At 42.1% G+C, this 20,318-nt stretch overlaps 2 protein-coding genes across 25 annotated transcripts in view; one reads left to right on the forward strand and one right to left on the reverse strand.

The window, feature by feature from the left end:
• LOC101682339 overlaps window positions 1-3,111 on the reverse strand; it is a 39,662-nt gene extending 36,551 nt beyond the window's left edge. For 8 of the 16 annotated variants that reach the window (XR_006602054.1, XR_006602052.1, XR_006602055.1 and 5 more), the window contains exons 1-2: window positions 2,516-2,885; window positions 2,273-2,435 (exon numbers count right to left, since the gene is read on the reverse strand). Coding sequence is in view for 7 of the 16 variants with exons in the window: in XM_013051427.2 (XP_012906881.1) it covers window positions 2,273-2,435; window positions 2,516-2,716 (364 nt within the window). In the remaining 9 variants the exon portion in view is untranslated. Of the gene's footprint in view, window positions 1-371; window positions 1,064-2,000; window positions 2,068-2,272; window positions 2,440-2,515; window positions 2,886-2,915 lie in introns of those variants that run through there. The other 8 variants (XR_006602056.1, XR_006602058.1, XM_013051425.2 and 5 more) reach the window with 7 other exon arrangements.
• DLGAP1 (DLG associated protein 1) overlaps window positions 1-20,318 on the forward strand; it is an 871,327-nt gene that overhangs the window by 795,424 nt on the left and 55,585 nt on the right. For 8 of the 9 annotated variants that reach the window (XM_004742767.3, XM_004742768.3, XM_004742770.3 and 5 more), the window contains 2 exons: window positions 10,372-10,745; window positions 20,086-20,177. In XM_004742767.3, the coding sequence (XP_004742824.1) occupies window positions 10,372-10,745; window positions 20,086-20,177 (466 nt within the window). The remainder of the gene's footprint in view (window positions 1-10,371; window positions 10,746-20,085; window positions 20,178-20,318) is intronic. The other variant, XM_013051420.2, reaches the window with a different exon arrangement.

Raw genomic sequence — 20,318 nt, forward strand, 5'->3', positions numbered from 1 at the left:
GAGGGAGACAAACCACAAGAGACTCTTAATCTCAGGAAACAAACTGAGGTTTGCTGGAGTGGAGGGGCAGTGGGAGGGAGGAGATGGCTGGGTGATGGACACTGGGGAGGGTATGTGCTATGGTGAGAACTGCCAATTGTGTAAGATTGATGAATCACAAACCTGTACCCCTGAAACAAGTAATACATTATATATATATATATATATATATATATTTTAAGATTTTATTTATTTATTTATTTGACAGAGAGAAATCACAAGTAGACGGAGAGGCAGGCAGAGAGAGAGAAAGAGGGAAGCAGGCTCCCTGCTGAGCAGAGAGCCCAATGCGGGACTCTGAGACCATGACCTGAGCTGAAGGCAGCGGCTTAACCCACTGAGCCACCCAGGCGTCCAATACATTATATATTAATTAAAAAAAAAATACTTTACTGTGGTAGTCCCATGTGCCACACCCATTCCAGGCACTGTGGTCATCGTGAACAGAAGGGACCACAATGCCTGACCTACTGGTTCCTACATCCTTAACTAAATTCCTCTCTCAGAATTCCCAGTCAGGGGAAAAAAAAAAATCACCTACAGAGAACTATAGGAAAGTATTAATGTGAAGTGACATCTGACAAGAAATGAAAGCTAGCTGATGAGAAGCTTAAAAGAAAAATTTCCTTCCCTGCTCCTGGCACCATCCTTACTCCCAGGCCTTGTAGGCATGATGTCCTTTGGCAAGCCCCAGTCTGCACTAACCTGAGGGGTTGGTAGACCAACTGCCCAAACAGGAAACCTTATATAATTTGGTAACCCTGACCTTGGGCCCGGAATCTTCCCCTCCTGTAAACAATCCATTCAATCCAGGAAAACCTGCAGACTGGCTGGGACAAATTTTGAAAAACACACACAATGTTACAAACATTAAAAAAAAATCCCTAAGTCCTAGAGGAAGTGACATATCTGACTCAATGGTAGAAATCACTTCATAAAGTGATGGAACAAGTGGAAATTTAATCCTAACAGATGAAACAGCCAGGGCAGTCACTTCTGTACATGGATGACTCAACAGCACCTGCTGGAAAGACCAGGAAAATGAACCGTGAAATCCTGATCACATTCCCTTCTGGAAGCAATAGCCCTGCCTTGCAAATTAGTAAGCCCAATGTTCTCAACATCCTGACTTCAATATTTGTGCCTAGTTCTTAAGAAGGCTATGACTCACCGTGGCTACTGGTCAAATGATTCTTACTCAGAGCCATGGGCTTTTTATCTTTAGTATTAAATGGTCTAGGCAAACACTAGCCAAATGTCTGTCTACTTTCAAGATGTTCCTTTGAAATGATTGATTTCAGGCAACAACTGGTTTTCCATATGGTAACCCTCAATTTCTAATAGTATTTAACTTGCTGCCAAGCTTCATTAAAAGTCCACATTAGAAGTTTCAGACCTCAGTCCCTGGACCTGGGCCTTCTAAAATGACTTTCCTCCAAACATCATTTAACTTCCTTTAATTTAGTTAATTAATGGAACTTTCTGAAGAGCACAGTTACTTTGATCTAAACCTCTTGCTTAGTTTCCAGTTAACATTTCCAGAGAAGGAGAAAGAACGGATGCCCTCGTAACTGGCTGGAGCTACCAGCAGCGACCAACCATAGCCTTCCCTCCAAATCAGAGACATCAGAAGGGGGAGTACCTGAGAGAAAGACTAGTTGCAAATAGTGCCCTTGGCATTTCTGTGGGTGTTTGCCCCACACAGAGATAAAAGCTAAACTGGTACTGCAGGCCCTACTCTCTGGGAAGGCCCACAGTCTGGGAAATCTCAATAATCCTTGCAAGTAGACTAACTGGAAGCCAGAAATACGAATTAGAAATGCTTCTGCCCCAGAGAAAGATTTCCGCATACAAGTTACATTTACATATACAAAATCACATAAAAATTAAAAATAGAAAATGCACGTCCCACCCAACAGGAATCCTCAGTTTCTTGGCTATTGGTCCTTGCTGCCACTCACCTAACCACGCGGCTACAGCAGTTCTTGCTTTTCAACTCGCAGTCATAAAAAAATGTTACCCTAGCTGCTGTTAAAACACAACAACAAAAAAACACAACTTCAACCCAGAGACCTTATGCTGCAACAGGGGTAAAATTTTTGTTAAGGCGATACGTTTAAAAAAAGGGGGGGGGGCGGTCAAGGCATTCTGAATCTTGACTAGCGCTCTTGATGGGCTTTTTTGGAAGACAAATCTAGCAAAGATGTCCAGCCCTTTTCCTAGCGTGACTTACCTCGAGCTGAGCCGCGGGTTTCAGGGTACTTCGGTGATATTCTGAGCTTAGCCACAAGGCGGCACTCGAGAGCAGGGCTGCCAGGAGGCAGTGCCTTTTTCTCAGCTCCTTGGCGGGCGGGGGGTGGGGAGGCGAAGTATGGAGGTGGCAGGGGGAGATGAAGCTGGCTTTAAAAAAGAAAATCCATTTGTTCTCTCAAATGATGCCACTTGCCAGTTTATAAAGCAAAGGTTGCCACGTTACCTGTTGCCAGGTTCCTGGGAGGGCTTGGGGAAAATGTGGGCGAGAAAGGTACAGCACAAAACCCTCCAGCTTGCTGCCTTTCAAGCTCTTTGGACGGGGCTGGCGCTGACATTTGGAGAGCAGCTGCCGTGGACTGCCTGAGCATTGTTTGGTTGTAGTTCTAACAGAGGAGTGGCTGCCTGTTACATCATTTCCAGGCATGAAGTGCCTGGGGCTTTTTTTTTTTCTTCCCTTTTTAATGACTAACTCTGACCCCTCCCTCCCTGGATTTTGGTACAGTGCAGGCACTGTGCGCCACAGCCTCACCTCAGGAAGACCAAGTTTTGTAGCAACTTGTTAAAACAACTAGGGTGCCTCTTAGAAAAGAAAAAAAAAAAAAAGTTGTGACTCTGAAACAAACCTTCCCATTCTTCCCGCGGAGAACAATGTTGTGTTTGATTAGCGGCGGAGCGCGGCTGCCCAGAGATCTGTCTCCCGCAAGAGCCGGGCTGCTATCGGATGAATAGATCTCCGAGCCAGACATGCCGAGGCTTGGGGCATTTGTCTGGCATTAGGAAGTGTCTGGAATACTAGTAACTACCAACTGGCAAGTCTTATGACTAAAGAGTTATTACACCACCCCTCCCTCTCTGTCCACATTCCCTGCCCTTCCCCTACACGCTCACACAAGCGTGCTTTTTTCTACCTCGACAGAGGAAAGGTTACCTAGTCTCTGTGGTTTCCGTGGAGGACGGCTTCAGTGGAAACCGTTCTCATGGCCACGTCCCCGGAGCCAACACTAACCGGGAGGGCAGGCGAGAAGCCGGCTCCCTCTTCCAGGACCCCCGCGCCGCACCCCACGGCCCTCCCCACCGGCCCTCTCACCATGCAGCCGGCTCTGCATGGACCACTGACCGCCACACTTTGGGTGGCCTGGAGATGTTCAGCTGTAAATATTTTGAAACAAGGGAGCAATTTTTCCATGTATATTTTGTTTTGTGGAGTTCTTCCCTTTTAAGTATTTTCATTTTCATTTTATTTTGAGAGAGCGAGTGCGCAATAGAGCATTTACAGGATGGGAAGGGCAGAGAGAGAGAGCATCTTAAGCAGGCTCCGTGCCCAGCTCCGAGCCCGACTTCGGCAGTATTTTTATTTTTCAAAGATTTTATTTATTTGACAGACAGAGATCACAAATAGGCAGAAAAGTGGGGGGGGGGGGCAGGCTCCCCGCTGAGCAGAGAGCCCAACACGGGGATTGAGGCCTCCAAGTTATGCAAACTCCAGTACTCAGTAGCTGGATAAGACAGAGATCTGTTACCTGCTCTGGGCCTCAGTCTTACCACCAAACAAGTGGGGGTAGCCAGAGCTGCTTCTGTCATAAGATTATGTCTATTAAATTCTTAGCACATTACAGAGTAAGGATTCACTCTCTGGTGACTCAGTTGATCTAATGGCACATGGAGAATCCAAATTAAAGGGGCCCCTGACTGGCTGGCTCAGTTGGTGGAGGACACAACTCTTGATCCTCAGGGTCATGAGTTTAAGCCTCATGTTGCGGGGAGCACTTTAAAAGAAAAAAAAAAAAGAGCCTGGGCTAATGTTCCATCTTATCATCTTTGTTTTCACCTGGTTTATGCTCTTACCCCGTGAAGGACTCAAGCCAGGACGCTGGTTTATCTGGGACTTGGTGGGTGAGGAGTCCAGCCTGTGTAGCGAATCACCGCGGGGAGCTCGACCTCTGGTTCATTATCAGTTCAGCACTTCTCGGCCTACTTGATGCAAAACAGCAGCAGCAAATTTCTCTTATTAGCAGCTTTGCCCTCATCTATGCCAAAATGCATTCCCAGGACGCCTGAACACTGGTCATTGCTACCCAACATCCGCGTTGGTAATGCTCCCTCACCTCTTCTCTTCGGCTTTTTCACCTCACTCTCAATGGGTCTCTACTTCTCAAATTCTTTTCTACCTCTGATTAATATTCAGAAAACCGCGGGAGCTCCAGTGTGAAAGAAATCTTGTCACCTACTTCAGGCTCCCATCCCTTGTACCATGGTGGTACAATTTTAACAACTTCCCAGCCAAAGGATGAGCTGGCCTGTGCTTACCACCTCCACAGACCAAGAAGCTCACTATACAGCAAAAGCCCCATATTCCTCCTTTGAACAACTGACTACTACGGAATTATTCTTAGTGCCTCTCTGAGCTCTCACCTTGGTGGTTTCCCGCAATGTCTTAGACAGAATTAGTCCGTGCCAACACACAAGAGCTTTTGAAATCATTGGAAATTCTCCTGTCTTCCTTCTCTTGCAAACTAAACATCCTCTCTCATTAATCCACTCCTCGTAAGATATGGTTTTTCTTTCCGTGGAGCACTCAGCAATGTCCCCTTAAAGAGAAAAGCCTGGAATAAAACGCACATCACAATCCCCCCGTTGTTCTAGATGTCACACTTGTACCCAGAAACACCCTCTTAGAAGTAGGCAGCTTACCTGATGCTAAAGCCACCAACTTGTATTTGTGCACTGGTCCCTTTAAATTTACATCCTTCCACATTTCTTTTTTTTCTTTTGGCCTCTTCACATCCTTTTGCTTTCTAAACTAGCCTGTAGTTTCAAGTTACCTCCCTCATATGTTCTTAATCCCACAGGCACTACCTCTGCCTTGTCCACTGGATTTGCAAATGTTTCCTGTTAGTGCTTCTCAAACTGTCTCTGGAGATGGGCTAGTTTGTTGTTTGATGTCCGGTCTGTTACAGATCAATATTTTGGTAAAAATGCAATAAATTAAATCACTAGATAAAGGAAATTTTAAAAACGAGGCACCCAAAACCAAGACCCAGTCTTCTTATTGTTAGATTCAATCAATGAAATGGTCTTTAGAATTGCTGTAAAAGTTTCTAGAAGTTTACTCTCAATTTTCATGGCGTATCTTACTATATGTTCATCAAATAGTTTGTGACTCGACACCTGTCTGTGGACCACACTCTGACCAGTGCCATGCTATGCACACAGGTGTGCTGGAAATGCTTCATGATTTGCTCTCTGAGGCAGGGGTACTATTTCCCAATTTCCATTGTGTTAACATTGACACCAAGGTCAGTTTCAAGCTATCATTGAAATGTCACTATACAGAGACTGTGGAGGAGATTTGCACAATTATCTAGCAAGCTGATAAGAACCAGTTCTAGCACCCCCACTGCTAACCCCATTTGATTTTTTTTTTTTTTTAAGATTTTTCTTTATTTGACAGACAAAGATCACAAGTAGGCGGAGAGGCAGGCAGAGAGAGAGGAGGAAGTAGGGTCTCTGCTGAGCAGAGAGCCCCATGCGGGACTCAATCCCAGGACCCCGGGACCATGACCCGAGCCGAAGGCAGAGGCTTTAACCCACTGAGCCACCCAGGAGCCCCGCATTTGATTTTTTTAAATCTTCTTTTGAGGGCTTGTTAAACTGTTGTTGGCTGGACCAAATCAAGAGACCTTTGCCCTCCACAGATAGTGGGTTGAGGCAGGCCTTCTCTCTTCGGTGGTCTTCAACTCAGTAAGTTCAGACCATCTGATACAACTCAGCAAATCCAGGACTGCTTTGACCATGACTTCCCTGTAGAAACCAGCCCCTACTAAAAGCAGATCAAATCACAGCTTGATCACAGCTTGCGTTATGGTTAATAACGTCTGAGGATAACTTGTTTATATCAAAAAGATGTTGTTTGGCTACTAGAAAACTCTATGTATATGTATACTTTGGAATTCTTTTGTTGTCCTTTTATGGTTTTGATCTGTAGTTCTTATGGGCTTCTACTTGAAAGAGTTTCTAAAAAGTAACAAGGAAGTGCTAAGTAATTCCTCAACATAGCCTTATGGTATATGACACATTAGCTTAACCCGTCAGAAGTTTTTTTTTTTTTTTTTTTAAGATTTCATTTATTTATTTTAAAGAGAAAGCACCAGCTCAAGCAAGGGGAGAAGTAGAGGGAGAGGGACAAGCAGACTCCACACTGAGCTCAGTTGGTTGAGCATCCGACTGACGCCCCAGCCAGAATTAAGAATATACAACACGTGGTTTGAGCCTACATCTGTTTTGTGGCCACCTGACACATGTACTCTTGATCACAGAAGATAACCAGAGTGATAAGAAAGTCTAGATTTTTTTTTTTCCAGAAAAACTTCACCACTACAGAAAAAAAATAATTCCTGGCACAGGCCTTCTGAGGCTTTCAACACTAGCATTATCTTTCCATGCAAATAGAGACAATATTGAATTCTGGGCTAGAAGCTGAAATAGGATAGGAATTTGTTCTTTTTTTTTTTTTTTTACTTCTTTTCTATCTTTTCCTCTTCCCCTCCTCCACCTCTCCCTCCTCCTCTTCCTTCTTGCATCACTTAAAAGCCGGGTCTCTGGTCTCTACACTCTGCAAAGGATCCTCTGAATGAAAGTGATGTCATCAAAATGTGTAACTCTGCTCTTGCTGACTCTTATAAATAGGAGTTCTTTTTCCAACTTTGAGCTGGGGTAGTAAATTATCAGGATCCAAATAAAGAAAAAACATCAGTTTAATTGAAATGAACAAAGAAATACGTCAGGCAAAGGAAAGTAATAAAAATGGTTAAAGTACCCTATTTTTTCTCTTTTTAAGTTCCAACTGAATAAAAGGAGCACTTGTATTTTTTTAATCACTGTTTTGAGAATGTTACTCTCAAACAAGAGAAGTATTTCACTGATGATATAGAAGTCACTTACTTTCTCTTTCTGTCCAGACCAGGCAAGTTTTATTTACTTGTGTTTCATCTCCTTGAACCTCATTCTACTACATCCCTCTTGTCACTCAGACTCCAGTGGATTCTAAATTATTCATGGTGCTGAATCATGAGAGTAGAATTAGGAGGAAAAAATATCTTAAGAGAGAAGAAAGAATTTAGCCTGCAAAACCAGGAAAGAGAGATGCTGAGAAAAATTGAGAATGTGGATGTCTGAGTTTCTGGAGCAGGCTTGTATGTGAAAGAACTGGGGCATGAGAAGGAAGGGGGTTGTAGGAAGTATGAGTCATCTTGGATCTCCTTTCTTCTCTGGCAGAGGGCATTCTTAAAGATTGGAATTCCTTTTAAATTTCTATCTAATAATTGATGGGTGGTGCTTCTTTGAGTGTAAGTCTGATAACTGTGGCAGAGTTGTGCCAAGCCCCACACTGCCGTGAAACTTCATGATGAAGTCCCTCGAATACAACACCAAAGCACATGATTACTGTCTTCTGTTCAGCTTCCTTCTTTGAGGTGAGGCAATCTCAGAATCTTACCTCTTTTGGGCACTGGAGCTGGGCCAGCCTATTGGGAAAGCTATGTCCCCTGGATTCTCCCTGTCCAATCTAACCCTAGTGGATTTCTAGCATTGCTGCTGTCTTGCTGGTCCCCATTGATCAAAGGACACAGTTATCCCTAGTCATGCGGGAGGGGAGCTGACAACAGCCACCAGATGGCACCAAATTGCAGTTGGCCCCGGGGAGTGCCCCCAAACCCCCATCATTACGCTGGAAATAAGGTGACACCCTTCTTTCTATAGTCCCCACATCACACATCACATCTTGACAAAATTTCTGCTGTAAATCACATCAGAAGAAATATTACTGTACTTGGCTGCACTGTGCACTTTGGATTTTCCACACCAAAAGAGGAAACAGGGTAACTAACAACAAGCTATAACCAAGCCCAAGGATCAGACATTTCTTTGTTAGAATGTGGCATTTCATTTCTTTGGAATACAAGTGGGCTGAATGTCCTGAGCACCATTTTCAACAAAATAATGAGTTCACAGTGTAACGACTTAAAAGAAGTAATAAAAATGATCTGGTTTCACTAGATTTGAAGAGACTGACCCCATCCCACTTAGGGTCACTCCCTCTGGCATCCAGGCTGGTCTTCCAGTGAAATAGCTGGGCCTCTTCCTAAGCAGGGTTATCCCTTCAAACCTTCCTGGGCAGTGGAAGGTAGCTCCTCAGTAGGTATGGTCCATAACATGGAACTGAACTGGGGGAGGTGAAAAAGTCAGCGGGACCATGTTGGCACTACTGTAGCCAGGTGGGTAAACTGAGCCCCGAGCCCCATCTGGCTCTGATCCGGGCTCGGCCCCTTGCAGGCGGGCACTGTGAGCCTCCACCGGTTCCACTACCTCTGAGGCACCTTTGCTGAAAACTGTAGATGTTGGGCTGGGAGCTGCTGAGCTGTTCCAGTTAAAGGATGCATATGTGGTCCTTGCACTAAGTTAGGTAGAAGGTTTCCTGGGTAAGCCATGGGCAGTCATTCATCCTGGGTAACTGGGCGGTGGCTACATTTATATTGTTTACATTACCCCCTACCAGCGTATATATATTCCATCAGGTAATCCCTAGGAAACAGCAAAATACTTCTGCCCCTATCTCTTTTACTGTTAAGGAAATTACTCCAAATCACAAGCCAGTAGAACCACAGGACAGCATTAACAGGATTCTTCTGTTTATTGTTCCTTATAGGACACTTCCTTTGAGTGGCCTCAGGAAACATCCCAAATATTATAGCAAGTATTTCATTTAGTGAGATGGCCCCGGTTGCAGCTCATATGAGAGTTGGGATCCTGTGGTCAGAAGTAGCTGATTTGGTGTAACAAGGACCGCCCACTGTGAGCGGGCAAGGCCTGGGGGGGGGGTGCGGGATGTGACTGAAACACAATAGTTTGAATCGTTTTTTTTTAAGAGGACTTAACAAAAGTCTTTAGAAAGCTGGTTCAGGAATTGTTCTTTTCTGGCGGGAAGTTCACTTGAAAACTGAATAATTCTTTTTGATCCGTATTTTATACATCATGCTCCACAAATAGAGAGTTGAAAACCAGTTCGTAAAGCTTTTTCATATAACCACAGAGTTATGATCAGGTAGCTGGAGAGAAGAGCAAAGGCTACTTCATCCAGAGCCTTGGGGAGGATTTTGACTAAACTGTACAGGTCCAGGAAGGACACCTTTCTGTACAGACCGACGCCCCTGAGTTGATTAGGTTGGCTTGAAGGGCAGCATTTTAGGGAGGAGGCTCATACAAGCCATCCCCCCCACCCACCATCACAGATTTAGAAACCAGGGAGACTACACTGGTATACTTTTGTGTAATGCAGTCCTTCTTAGAGGACAATTTTGCTCAGAAATAACAACAAAGATTCAGAACACAAGCTTATATAGTGAGCATCTATCCAGAGGAAGGAAGGAGGAAAGGTAGAGGTAGAGGGGGGGAGAGGAAGAGGGCTGGAGGGAGTGGGGGAGACCAAGACGGGAAGAAAGAGAGGGAGGGAAAAGAAGGAGGGAGGAAGAAAGGAAAAACCTGAGCCCAGGAAGCTTGGAGGGCTCTGTGCCCCAGGCGCACCCCAAGGGCACTTCCCACTGTGGTTAGGATTAAACCACACTTGCTCACAATCTCTTTGCTTTGTTTCCACCACTGCAATCTTCTCCAGAGTCACCTTGTTTAACATTAGCTATATTTTGTATTTTCCTGAGCAGGTCGAGACTACCCTGGGCTTATCTCCATGTATATACGTTCTCCCTCAGGGCGCACTATTGCCTGGGAAGATTTCTACAGATGGCTATCTTATGTTGATTCATATTAACTTCCATTTCAGAAACGTCCATCTCAGAGGGTGGTGTTTTTCCAGTCTTTTTTCCCCCCAGTCTTGTGGGAGCATCACCTCAGAGGAGGCTCAACTATCCTCCCGAAGCAGGGATCTCACTTACTCTATCAACGGACTTGTTTCCATGCTCAATGTCTTTGTGTGTTTCATGTGCCCTGATTTCCAGTGGTTGTTAGTTACAATATAGAAATTAAAACCCACACAGAAATCACAGTGTCTCTGTTTTCACTGTCTTCCAGTGTCATCTTGCATTACAACATATAAGAAGACACCACCTCCAGTCCCACCCAGAACTACCACGAAACCTTTCATTTCTATCACAGCCCAGAGTAGCACAGAGTCTGCCCAGGATGCCTACATGGATGGACAGGGCCAGCGAGGAGATATTATCAGCCAGTCTGGACTGAGCAACTCCACGGAGAGCCTGGACAGTATGAAGGCTCTGACAGCCGCCATCGAAGCTGCAAATGCCCAGATCCATGGCCCTGCGAGTCAACACATGAGCAACAACCCTGCCACAGTCACTACCACGACCACCATAGCCACTGTCACTACGGAGGACAGGAAGAAGGATCACTTTAAGAAAAACCGCTGTCTCTCTATTGGGATACAGGTAACAGCCTCCCTTTCTGTCCTTTGAAATAGGGACCCCAAAACTCAAGAAATGACGCACTTTTATTTTTCCAGAAGATTTTGCCATCTGGACATTGTGGGTGATAGGGCCATGTGTGGGACCAGATTTTCAAACACTTGGCTCTGAAATTCCTACATTGTTGACCGTGACTTAAAAAATTATGAAGATATTTTGTCTGCAGGCATTATTAGAGGCTGTTATTTTTGTCCTCTAAATTAAATGTGTGACTCAAAGCATCAGAATAGCTAAACAAACATGAACACAATCACACACAAAGTGCACTCAATAGCTAATGCACATTTTTGATTCTCAAAAAAGGAGTGGACATCCAAGAATAACTTGGGTTACTGGGTTGTGTTATAGTACGTTCAACACTATTGAGTAACCATCTGAGAACAAAAACGTGAATCACTTCTCATACATGTGGGAGTGAGGGAGAGCAAGACCAAAGTGACTAGTAGTGTAGAAAGCAATCACTCACATCGCAGCTTCATGAGCAAAGAATGTGCAGTAGTTTCAGCATAATTGCTGGTTATTTAATCATGCATTTCAAAAAGTGGTAGATAATTCAGCAGGCTCCTCAGTTCAGCCCAGTGTTTTCTGCTGCTCAAAGATAAGATCAAACTGATTCTTGTTTTTCACATCTGTTCAGCTTGGCTTACCCTGCTAGAAACTTCCTTCTCTCAATGGAGAAGAGTCATGCCTTTCTCCCTTTTTTGTTGTGCCATATCATGCAGGTGCCCTTTGAATAATAACTTCCTGACGTGACAGCCAATAAATCTATTTACAATGAACCAACTCTAAGGCACATCTAAAAGCCAGGCGTGGGGTAGGTTTTCACAACGATGATGTATTTTCATAGTGCATTCTGTACAGTGCACTTCTAAAGGACAATTAAATTTTGTCTAGTAGCAATGAGTCAAATGGTTACATATATATAAATATATATTCATATATATATGTATATGCGTGTGTGTGTGTGTGTGTGTATATGTATATATATATATATATATATATATATATATATATATATAGTCTACAAGCTTCCATAACACAAGCTGTCAAGTTCCTAAAAGAACTTGTGGCATTGGTGCCTGGTACTAGAAGACACAGCAGAAGGCACATGCGCAAAGCCAGCCTCCACACCCATGCCTACTCCTACCTCCCCTAGAAGCTAACTGGTCTCCCACCAGCCCAAGGGATTTGAAGGAGCAGAGAAGAGCAGAGGTTGGTCCTTCCTGCTGTCCCAGGTAAATGATGCCATCTTCCTGAGCCTGTTTCCTTAACCATCTCTCACAGAATTATTTTGAGATTGAGTTTAAAAATTCCAGCTTTCTAGGATGGTACAGAATTTAAGTTTGGGATGATGAAAAAATTCTAGACATGAAATGGTGATCTAGCACAACATTGTGAATGTACTCAATGACGGATGTAACTATACACCTAGCAGGAGTTAAGATGAATTTTGTGATATGATTAAATGATTAAAAAAAAAAAACTACCATCCTTATCTAGCACATAGCTGGCACCCAGCCATGTTAGCATTCTTCTACTTCCTTAATGTTCATTCTTCTTTATTTTACATTATTTTTCAATAGATAATATATTTCTCTGGCTCAAAATTCTAAAGTTCTAAGAAGGTACTCAGTGACTAGTCTCCCTCCCATTCTTATTTAATAGACTGTCAGTTCTCCTTGCTGGAGGAAATATAACCAACATTTGCATCTCTGTACAGAGATACTTTGTGGATATTCAAGCAAATACATATTTTAATTTATTGTCCCTTTTTTACCCAGATGTTAACATATACCTCACACTATTCTATATCTTGCCTTTTGTATTTAATAATAGCATACTTTTTTTTGAAAGATTTTATTTATTTATTTGACAGAGAGAGAGAGAGAGACAGGGAGAGAGGGAATACAAGTAGGGGAAGAGGGAGAGGGAGAAGCAAGCTTCCTGCTGAGCAGGGAGCCTGATGTGGGGCTCAATCCCAGGATGCTGGGATCATGACCTGAGCTGAAGGCAGGTGCTTAATGCCTGAGCTACCCAGGCACCCAATAATAGCATACTTTAAAGATAGTTGTTTGTCTGTCTTACTGTTCATTTTATTTAAAAGCTTCTGTATAGGGGTGCCTGATTGGCTCAGTTGTTGGGCATCTGCCTTTGGCTCAGGTCATGATCCCAGGGACCTGGGCTAGAGCCCCACATTGGGCTCCCTGCTTGGCAGGAAGCTTGCTTCTCCCTCTTCCACTCTCCCTGCTTGTGTTCTCTCTCTCTCGCTGTTTCCCTCTGTCAAATAAATAAATGAGATCTTTAAAAAAAAAAAAAAAAGCTTCTATATATCCATCTTAATCACCTCCCAGGTCTGCCAGTTGGTCTCATAAGTTCTGCTCTAAGTAATTCTTTCTTTCTTTCTTTCTTTCTTTTTTTTTAAGATTTATTTTTTCTTTTTAAGTAATCTCTACACCCACTGTGGGGCTCAAACCTACAACCCAAAGATCAAGAATCACATGCTCTACTGACTGAGCCAGCCAGGCACCCCTTCGCCACATAATTCTTACTCAGAATAAAGCATTCATATACATGAAATCTACCTTATATTATTGTCATTTTCACCCAGTAAGATGGAACTACTCTGAAATCCACATACAATATTGGGGAGAAAATTTTATTACAGATATCATCTTGCCACTTAAATATATGAATATTTTAGTGAGCAGAAAACTTGCTCTAACTCTTCCTCCAATCGCTGTTCATTACTGTAGAAACTATATGGAAGAACTGAGTACTTTATGTGGTTGTCTCATTTAGCCCCTACAAAAACCCTATGGCATAGGGGGTATGATTATCTCTACCCTATAGATGAGAACACAGAGAGGTTGAGTAACTTGCCCAAGGCCACACATTCTACATTAACAGAGCCTATACTGTACCTTGATGCTTAATGTGACCATGCCACACCTCTTCTTTGATGAAGAATAATAAGTAAAAATTCAAAATGCAAAATAGTCATCAAATTTTATTACACTGTAACCTAATTTAAATCCTAATCCCGAAAATAGATAATACTAGGATCCTGGACTCTTTCCCAACCTTTACCTCTTTAGGGTCAGAGTTTCCAACCCTTCCCCTACATTTTTAATTTAATCCATGCCTAACAACTAACATTATAATCATTTGCTTTATACCCTGTGTGAGTTTAGGCCAATTACTTAATGATTCCAGTTTCCTCACCTGAAAATTGAGAATAACAGTTGCTATCCCACAGGGTATTTATCCCACAGGTATAGTAAAAATAGGCTGTTACATGGGGCATGTGGGTAGCTCAGTCAGTTAGGCATCTGCCTTCTGTTCAGGTTGTGATCTCAATGTCCTAGGATCAAGCCCCACATTTGGGCTCCATGCTTAGCAGGGAGTTTGCTTCTCCCTCTCCCCGTGCCTCCCCCCATCTCTGCTCATTCTCTCTCTCTCAAATGAATAAATAAAATGTTTTTAAAAACTTGATTGAGGGGCACCTGGGTGGCTCAGTTGGTTGGGCAACTGCTTTCAGCTTGGGTCATGATCCCAGGGTCCTGGGATCAAGCCCCACATCAGGCTGATCTGCTCTGGGGGGAGCCTGCTTCTGCCTCTCCCTCTGCCTGCTGCACCCCTGCTTGTGCTCTCTCTCTGTCAAATAAATAGGATCTTTAAAAAAAAAAAAAATTGACTGATACAATATATGTAAGATTCTAAGTGTAGTGAGCTCACTCAATATCAGATCTAGCTGTTATTATTACCTTCCTTTAAAATAATAGCCAATCTTGCTGAAATTTTATCTGCTAAGGGTTTTCTTAATTTTTTTTCAGGACAGAGATGTAATTACTATTCAATTACTTGAAGCATTTTGAAAGTCACTTCACAAATTTAAATAGATTACCCTAAGTACTATGTAAGAGTGGTGACATTTGTGCATTTTTGTAAGGGGGTAAAAGTCACTAAGATAAATTTACATACAATAGCTGAAGCTTGGAAGATGACAACACTTGGATGCAAATCATCTGTAGGTTTACATGGGTGGGGTGGGGCTCAAACAGAGAGCACAATGTCCTCAATTCATAGAGTACAATGTCCTCCATCCTTGTCATTGAGACCCCTGGATCCTTTCTTTCTCCCTTTCTCTATGCATTGAGGATCATGGTTCTTAAGGGACTTAAGATACTTATCATGCATCATTGGGCAAAGTTTCATTGGGTAATTTTGCTACTGTCCTATACTGTAAAGCTGCAATATCCTCCTTTGGCTAACTCTCTAAGCCTTCTTCATCGACATGAGTGTAGCTGCATGGAACCAGTTAAAATCCCATTCAGGAAAACAGAAACCATGCTCAGTTCTCAAACAGAGGCAGTTTGATACACAATATTGGTTCTACAGTTATGGGAAGATTGAGAGAGCAATAATGTGATGCACTAAGCAATTACCACTTCTAGGACTAAGGGAGCAAAAAGGGAAAGGTGAGGTTCCCAGAATTAAGGACTTCAGGGGAGAGTCCCTAGTGCAGCCAGCCTTGCACCACCATGGCAGGTGTGGTCAGCTGGTGCTGGGACATCCAAGGGAGAAGCACATCTGGTACATGGGTCAAAGGGGCTGAAACCACAGCTGCCCTCGCATGCTGGAGCAATGCCCACAGAAGGTGGAAACAGAAAGAAAGTCCCTTCCCTCCTCCGACCTTCCTTTGTTAGAATAAAACTGGAAGCTGGCCAGCAGCAAAGCCTGGGAAATGTAGTTGGCAGAGTCCTGGCCCCTGCCACAGACCAGATGGGTATAGAATATGGGCCTGGAGCTGATAGATAATAAGCAAGTCACCAGAAAACGGCACTTTGTCCAATAAATAAACCATAAGCATATGTATTAAAAAGCTTGAGATGGGTAGGGTGAATTTGTAGTCTTAATTCACTTAGCTCTTAAGTCTTAGAATAGTTACTTGGCATACTAGTGGGAACATTTCATGGCACTAATTATGATTCTATAATATCTTAAACCATGTATTCTGTTTATAATATAGTTCAAAATTCAAGTCAACTACTTTATCTGGTGGCTTCCTCTGGTGGTCTAGTGCTGGGCGGGTCACAGGGAAGGTAACTGGTTGCTTCCAATTTAGAGCTAAGTTGTATGTCCTTCTAAAAAGTCAGTGGTCACATTAAGGGTAATTTGTTTCTCTTAAAATTACAAAAATAAGTAGTATATGGATACGGTATTGTTATAAAGGATTCATACAGTATGAAAGGATATAGAACAAAATACGAAATGCCCCCATCTTTCTACTTCTGACTCCTACTCCCTTCCCCAAAGGTAACGCGGTTATACCATCTTTTAGTCTCTCAAGAGTAATTGCACATATAGTTTCATGTAGTAGCTTTATATCTTAACCTCTCTACCTCCAGATATTAGATTGTGACTTCCCTCCATGGTCATTGAACTCATGTTGTAGAGCAACCTAAAAGAGCTTTAAGCTTAATCTTCACATCACTTTGAACATGTGGTTTGCTTTCTCATCCTTTGAATTAAAAAGAAAATTAAGTTATCTGAGATTGCACTCCTAAGATTTACTTATTTCTTTTAATGCCTGTCCAAGAGTACAGAGATACATTATGCCCCATGTGAAGAGATGAGTCCAACTGCCATGTTGAGTGAACTAGTCCATAGATTGAGACAAACGAAGTGAGCTGTTACTATTAATTAAAAGAGGGCCTTGAGAAATAAAAAAGTCACATCATCAATGATTCATAATCAATGGACGTACACCAATGAAGGCAAGCAGTGGAGGTAGTATTGATAACAAGACTCTCCTTGGCCAGACTCTAGTCAGGCTGCTCTGAATTCACTTCCTGACTAGGCCCTGACTCTTGTATTTGTGTGTCCATCTTTGCGTCGCCCAATTTTAGTGAGAATCCTGCTAAGTCAGTTTAGCCAGAATGCCCCAGGGCTGGTGTCCAGTTTCTCATCTGATCATGTTCTCCATCCTCCATCGCCCCCAGATGATGCCTGATCACCCTGGCCTGCCTTCAGCAAGGATGCTGTGAGGTCCCCTCTTATCCCTGATGTCTCCTCTTTATAAATTTCTACGCACTGACACCCTGCTCCTTGGCTATAAATTCCTACTTTTTCTTGTTGCATTTGGAGTTGAATCCAAGCCTACTGTGGTCCCTGTGCCTATCACAATAGTCCCCCCTGAATAAAGTGTACCTTGCCAATTCTTTAAAAAGTGTCATGAATAGTTTTTCTGTGACAGTACTCAGTACATTCAGACTTTGTAAATTTTATTTTTACATTCTTGAAATCAGAATTGATGCATATTCAGGAAGAGATTTTTTTTTTTAAGATTTTATTTATATGGCAGACAGAAATCACAAGTAGGCAGAGAGGCAGGCAGAGAGAGAGAGAGGAGGAAGCAGGCTCCCTGCTGAGCAGAGAGCCCAATGTGAGGCTCGAGCCTAGGACCCTGAGATCATGACCTGAGCTGAAGGCAGAGGCCCAGCCCACTGAGCCTCCCAGGCGTCCCAGGAAGAGATTTTTTAAGGGGACTTATCTCAAGTCAAAATTCCAGAGATAATCTTAATGGATTCCAAAAAAGAAGAGATATTACATGGTTTCCAATGGTTTCCAACCATCACAAATTAAAACTAGAAAGTAATGCTAAGCAGATAACAAAAACTACCATCTAAATATATTAAAAAGTATTCTAAATAACATTTGGATGAAGGAGGAAATCCAAGAGTATTATGAAATAAATGACGAGAATCCTAAAAATCATCACTATGGGTTGTGGCCCTAGCTATGATCTCAGAAGAATTCATAGCCCTAAGTTCTTTCACAGTTATGCAAAAAAATCACAATATAAACAAAACACTCAATTCACAAAACTATAAAAGAACAGTAAATTGGAAGGAAATTATTAATGATGAAAGTAGAAATAAATGCATTGGAAAACAAAAACTGACCAACAGCAAGAAAAACTAAAATAGAATTGATATATGAAACCAAAGTCAGTTCTCTGGGAAAAAAATATAAAGTTTGACTGAAAGGGAAAACACAAATTAACAATATTAGAAATTAGAAATCCTTTTTAAAAATTACAAAAAATTCTTGTTCACAACTTTATGCTGGTAAATTTTAAGGTCAAAATAAAATAGAAAAACATATAAATTAGTAATATTACTGTAAGAGGAAGTATAAAATCTGGGAGGGATGAGTGGGTGGCTCAGTTGGTTAAGCATCTGCCGTTGGCTCAGGTCAGGATCCCAGGGTCCTCGGATCAAGTCCTGCATCAGGCTCCCTGCTCAGCAGGGAGTCTGCTTCTCCCTCTGCCTCCCACTCCCCCTCTTGTACTCTCTCTCTCTCTCTGACAAATAAATAACAAATAAATAAATAAAATCTTAAAAAATAAAAAATAAAATCTGGGAGAGGAAATCTAATAACCATAGAACCTCTATGTGTTTGTCACAAAAGCTATCATTTAAATATAGACACATTTGCTTTCTTTTTTTTTTTTTAATTAACAACTAATGTATTATTTGCTTCACGGGTACAGGCCTGTGAATCTTCAGTCTTACACACTTCACAGCACTCACCATAGCACATACCCTTCCCAATATCCATAATCCAGCCACCCTATCCCTCCCCTTCCACCTCCCAGCAACCCCCAGTTTGTTTCCTGAGATTGAGTCTCTCATGGTTTGTTTCCCTCCCAATCCCATCATTTCATTTTTTCCCTCCCTATCCCCCATGACACCCTGCCCTGCCTCTCAAATTCCTCATATCAGAGGGATCATATGATAATTGTCTTTCTCTGACTGACTTATTTCACTCAGCATAATACTCTCTAGTTCTACCCACGTCATTGCAAATGGCAAGACTTTGGTTTTCTGATGGCTGCACAGTATTCCATTGTGTATATATATGTGTATGTGTGTGTGTGTGTGTGTATAAAACACATCTTCTTTAGCCATTCATCTGTTGATAGACATCTAGGTTCTTTCCATAGTTTGGCTATTGTGGACATTGCTGCTGTAAATACTGGGGTGCACGTGCCCCTTCAGATCACTACATTTTTATCTTTAGAGTAAATACCTAGTAGTGCGATTGCTGGGTTACAGGGTAGGTCTATTTTCAACTTTTTAAAGAACCTCCATACGGTTTTCCAGAGTGGCTGCACCAGCTTGCATTCCCACCAACAGTGTAGGAAGGTTCCCTTTCCTCTGCATCCTCACCAACATCTGTCATTTCCTGACTTGTTAATATTAGCCATTCTGACTGGTGTGAGGTGGTATCTCACTGTGGTTTTGATTTGTATTTTCCTGATGCTGAGTGATATTGAGCACTTCTTCATGTGTCTGTTGACCATTTGGATGTCTTCTTTGCCGAAATGTCTATTCATGTCTTCTGCCCATTTCCTGACTGGATTATTTGTTCTTTGGGTGTTGAGTTTGATAAGTTCTTTACAGATTTTGGATAATAACCCTTTATTGATATTTGCAAATATCTTCTCCCAATCTGGCAGTTGTCTTTTGGTTTTGTTGACTGTTTCCTTTGCTGTGCAAAAGCTTTTGACCTTGATGAAGTCCCAATAGACACATTTTCTATGTGAGCTGCAGTCTACATAGCTACTTAGGAATCATGGCATGATATTCAAAGTCAATTTCTTAGTTTAAGGGGGAAAAAATGAAGATACCATATAGTTTATCTTTAAAAGTTAGTACTTAAATCTCAATATCAACCATTCTAACTATAGTAAATAAAATTTCTTCCTTCTTTTGTATTTTGTTATCTGCAAATTCACAACTTCTAAGAACCATTTCCATGCAGTGTTCCTTTCTAATATAGTGCATTCACAGGTAAGCACATACTCACAAATCGGTGGAGACTGTGGATTCTGAGAAACAAACTGAGGGTTTTGGAGGGGACAGGGGTGGAGGGGGTTGGGTGAGCCTGGTGGTGGGTATTAAGGAGGGCACATATTGCATGGAGCACTGGATGTGGTACATAAACAATGAATCTTAGAACACTGAAAAAATAAAATAAAATAAAAAAAACAAATCTATGGGGCAATCATAGACATTTAAGAGCAAATAAAATTTCATTTTACTAAGATCAGCAGAGTCAAAGCACATGCTAACAGTGTAGTGATGGCCCTCATCAAATACACAAATATTGAACAAATAGCCTACAAATCACAAAATATTCCAGTAGTACTGCAGAGGTTTCTGATAAAATGTGACATTTGTTTTTCAGGCAAGATTACTAAAATAGGGCATCTCTGCCTGTTTGATTATTTCTTCAGGTGGATGATGCTGAAGAGACTGATAAAACAGGGGAAAATAAAGCACCCAGTAAGTTCCAGTCCGTAGGAGTGCAAGTAGAAGAAGAGAAGTGGTGAGTCTATTGGCATTTGTCATCTTTCATCTTGATATTGGCAAGTATGGTACCAGTATTTCCCCCTGACATAAACCTACAAGATTCAGTGATATTTTCCATTAACTTTGGAAGCATTTAGCTGATTCCTTCCTCTACTTT

This window comes from Mustela putorius, unplaced genomic scaffold (assembly GCF_011764305.1).
Source record: "Mustela putorius furo isolate JIRA1106 unplaced genomic scaffold, ASM1176430v1.1 tig00003858_pilon_pilon_pilon, whole genome shotgun sequence".
NCBI classification, from domain to species: domain Eukaryota; kingdom Metazoa; phylum Chordata; class Mammalia; order Carnivora; family Mustelidae; genus Mustela; species Mustela putorius.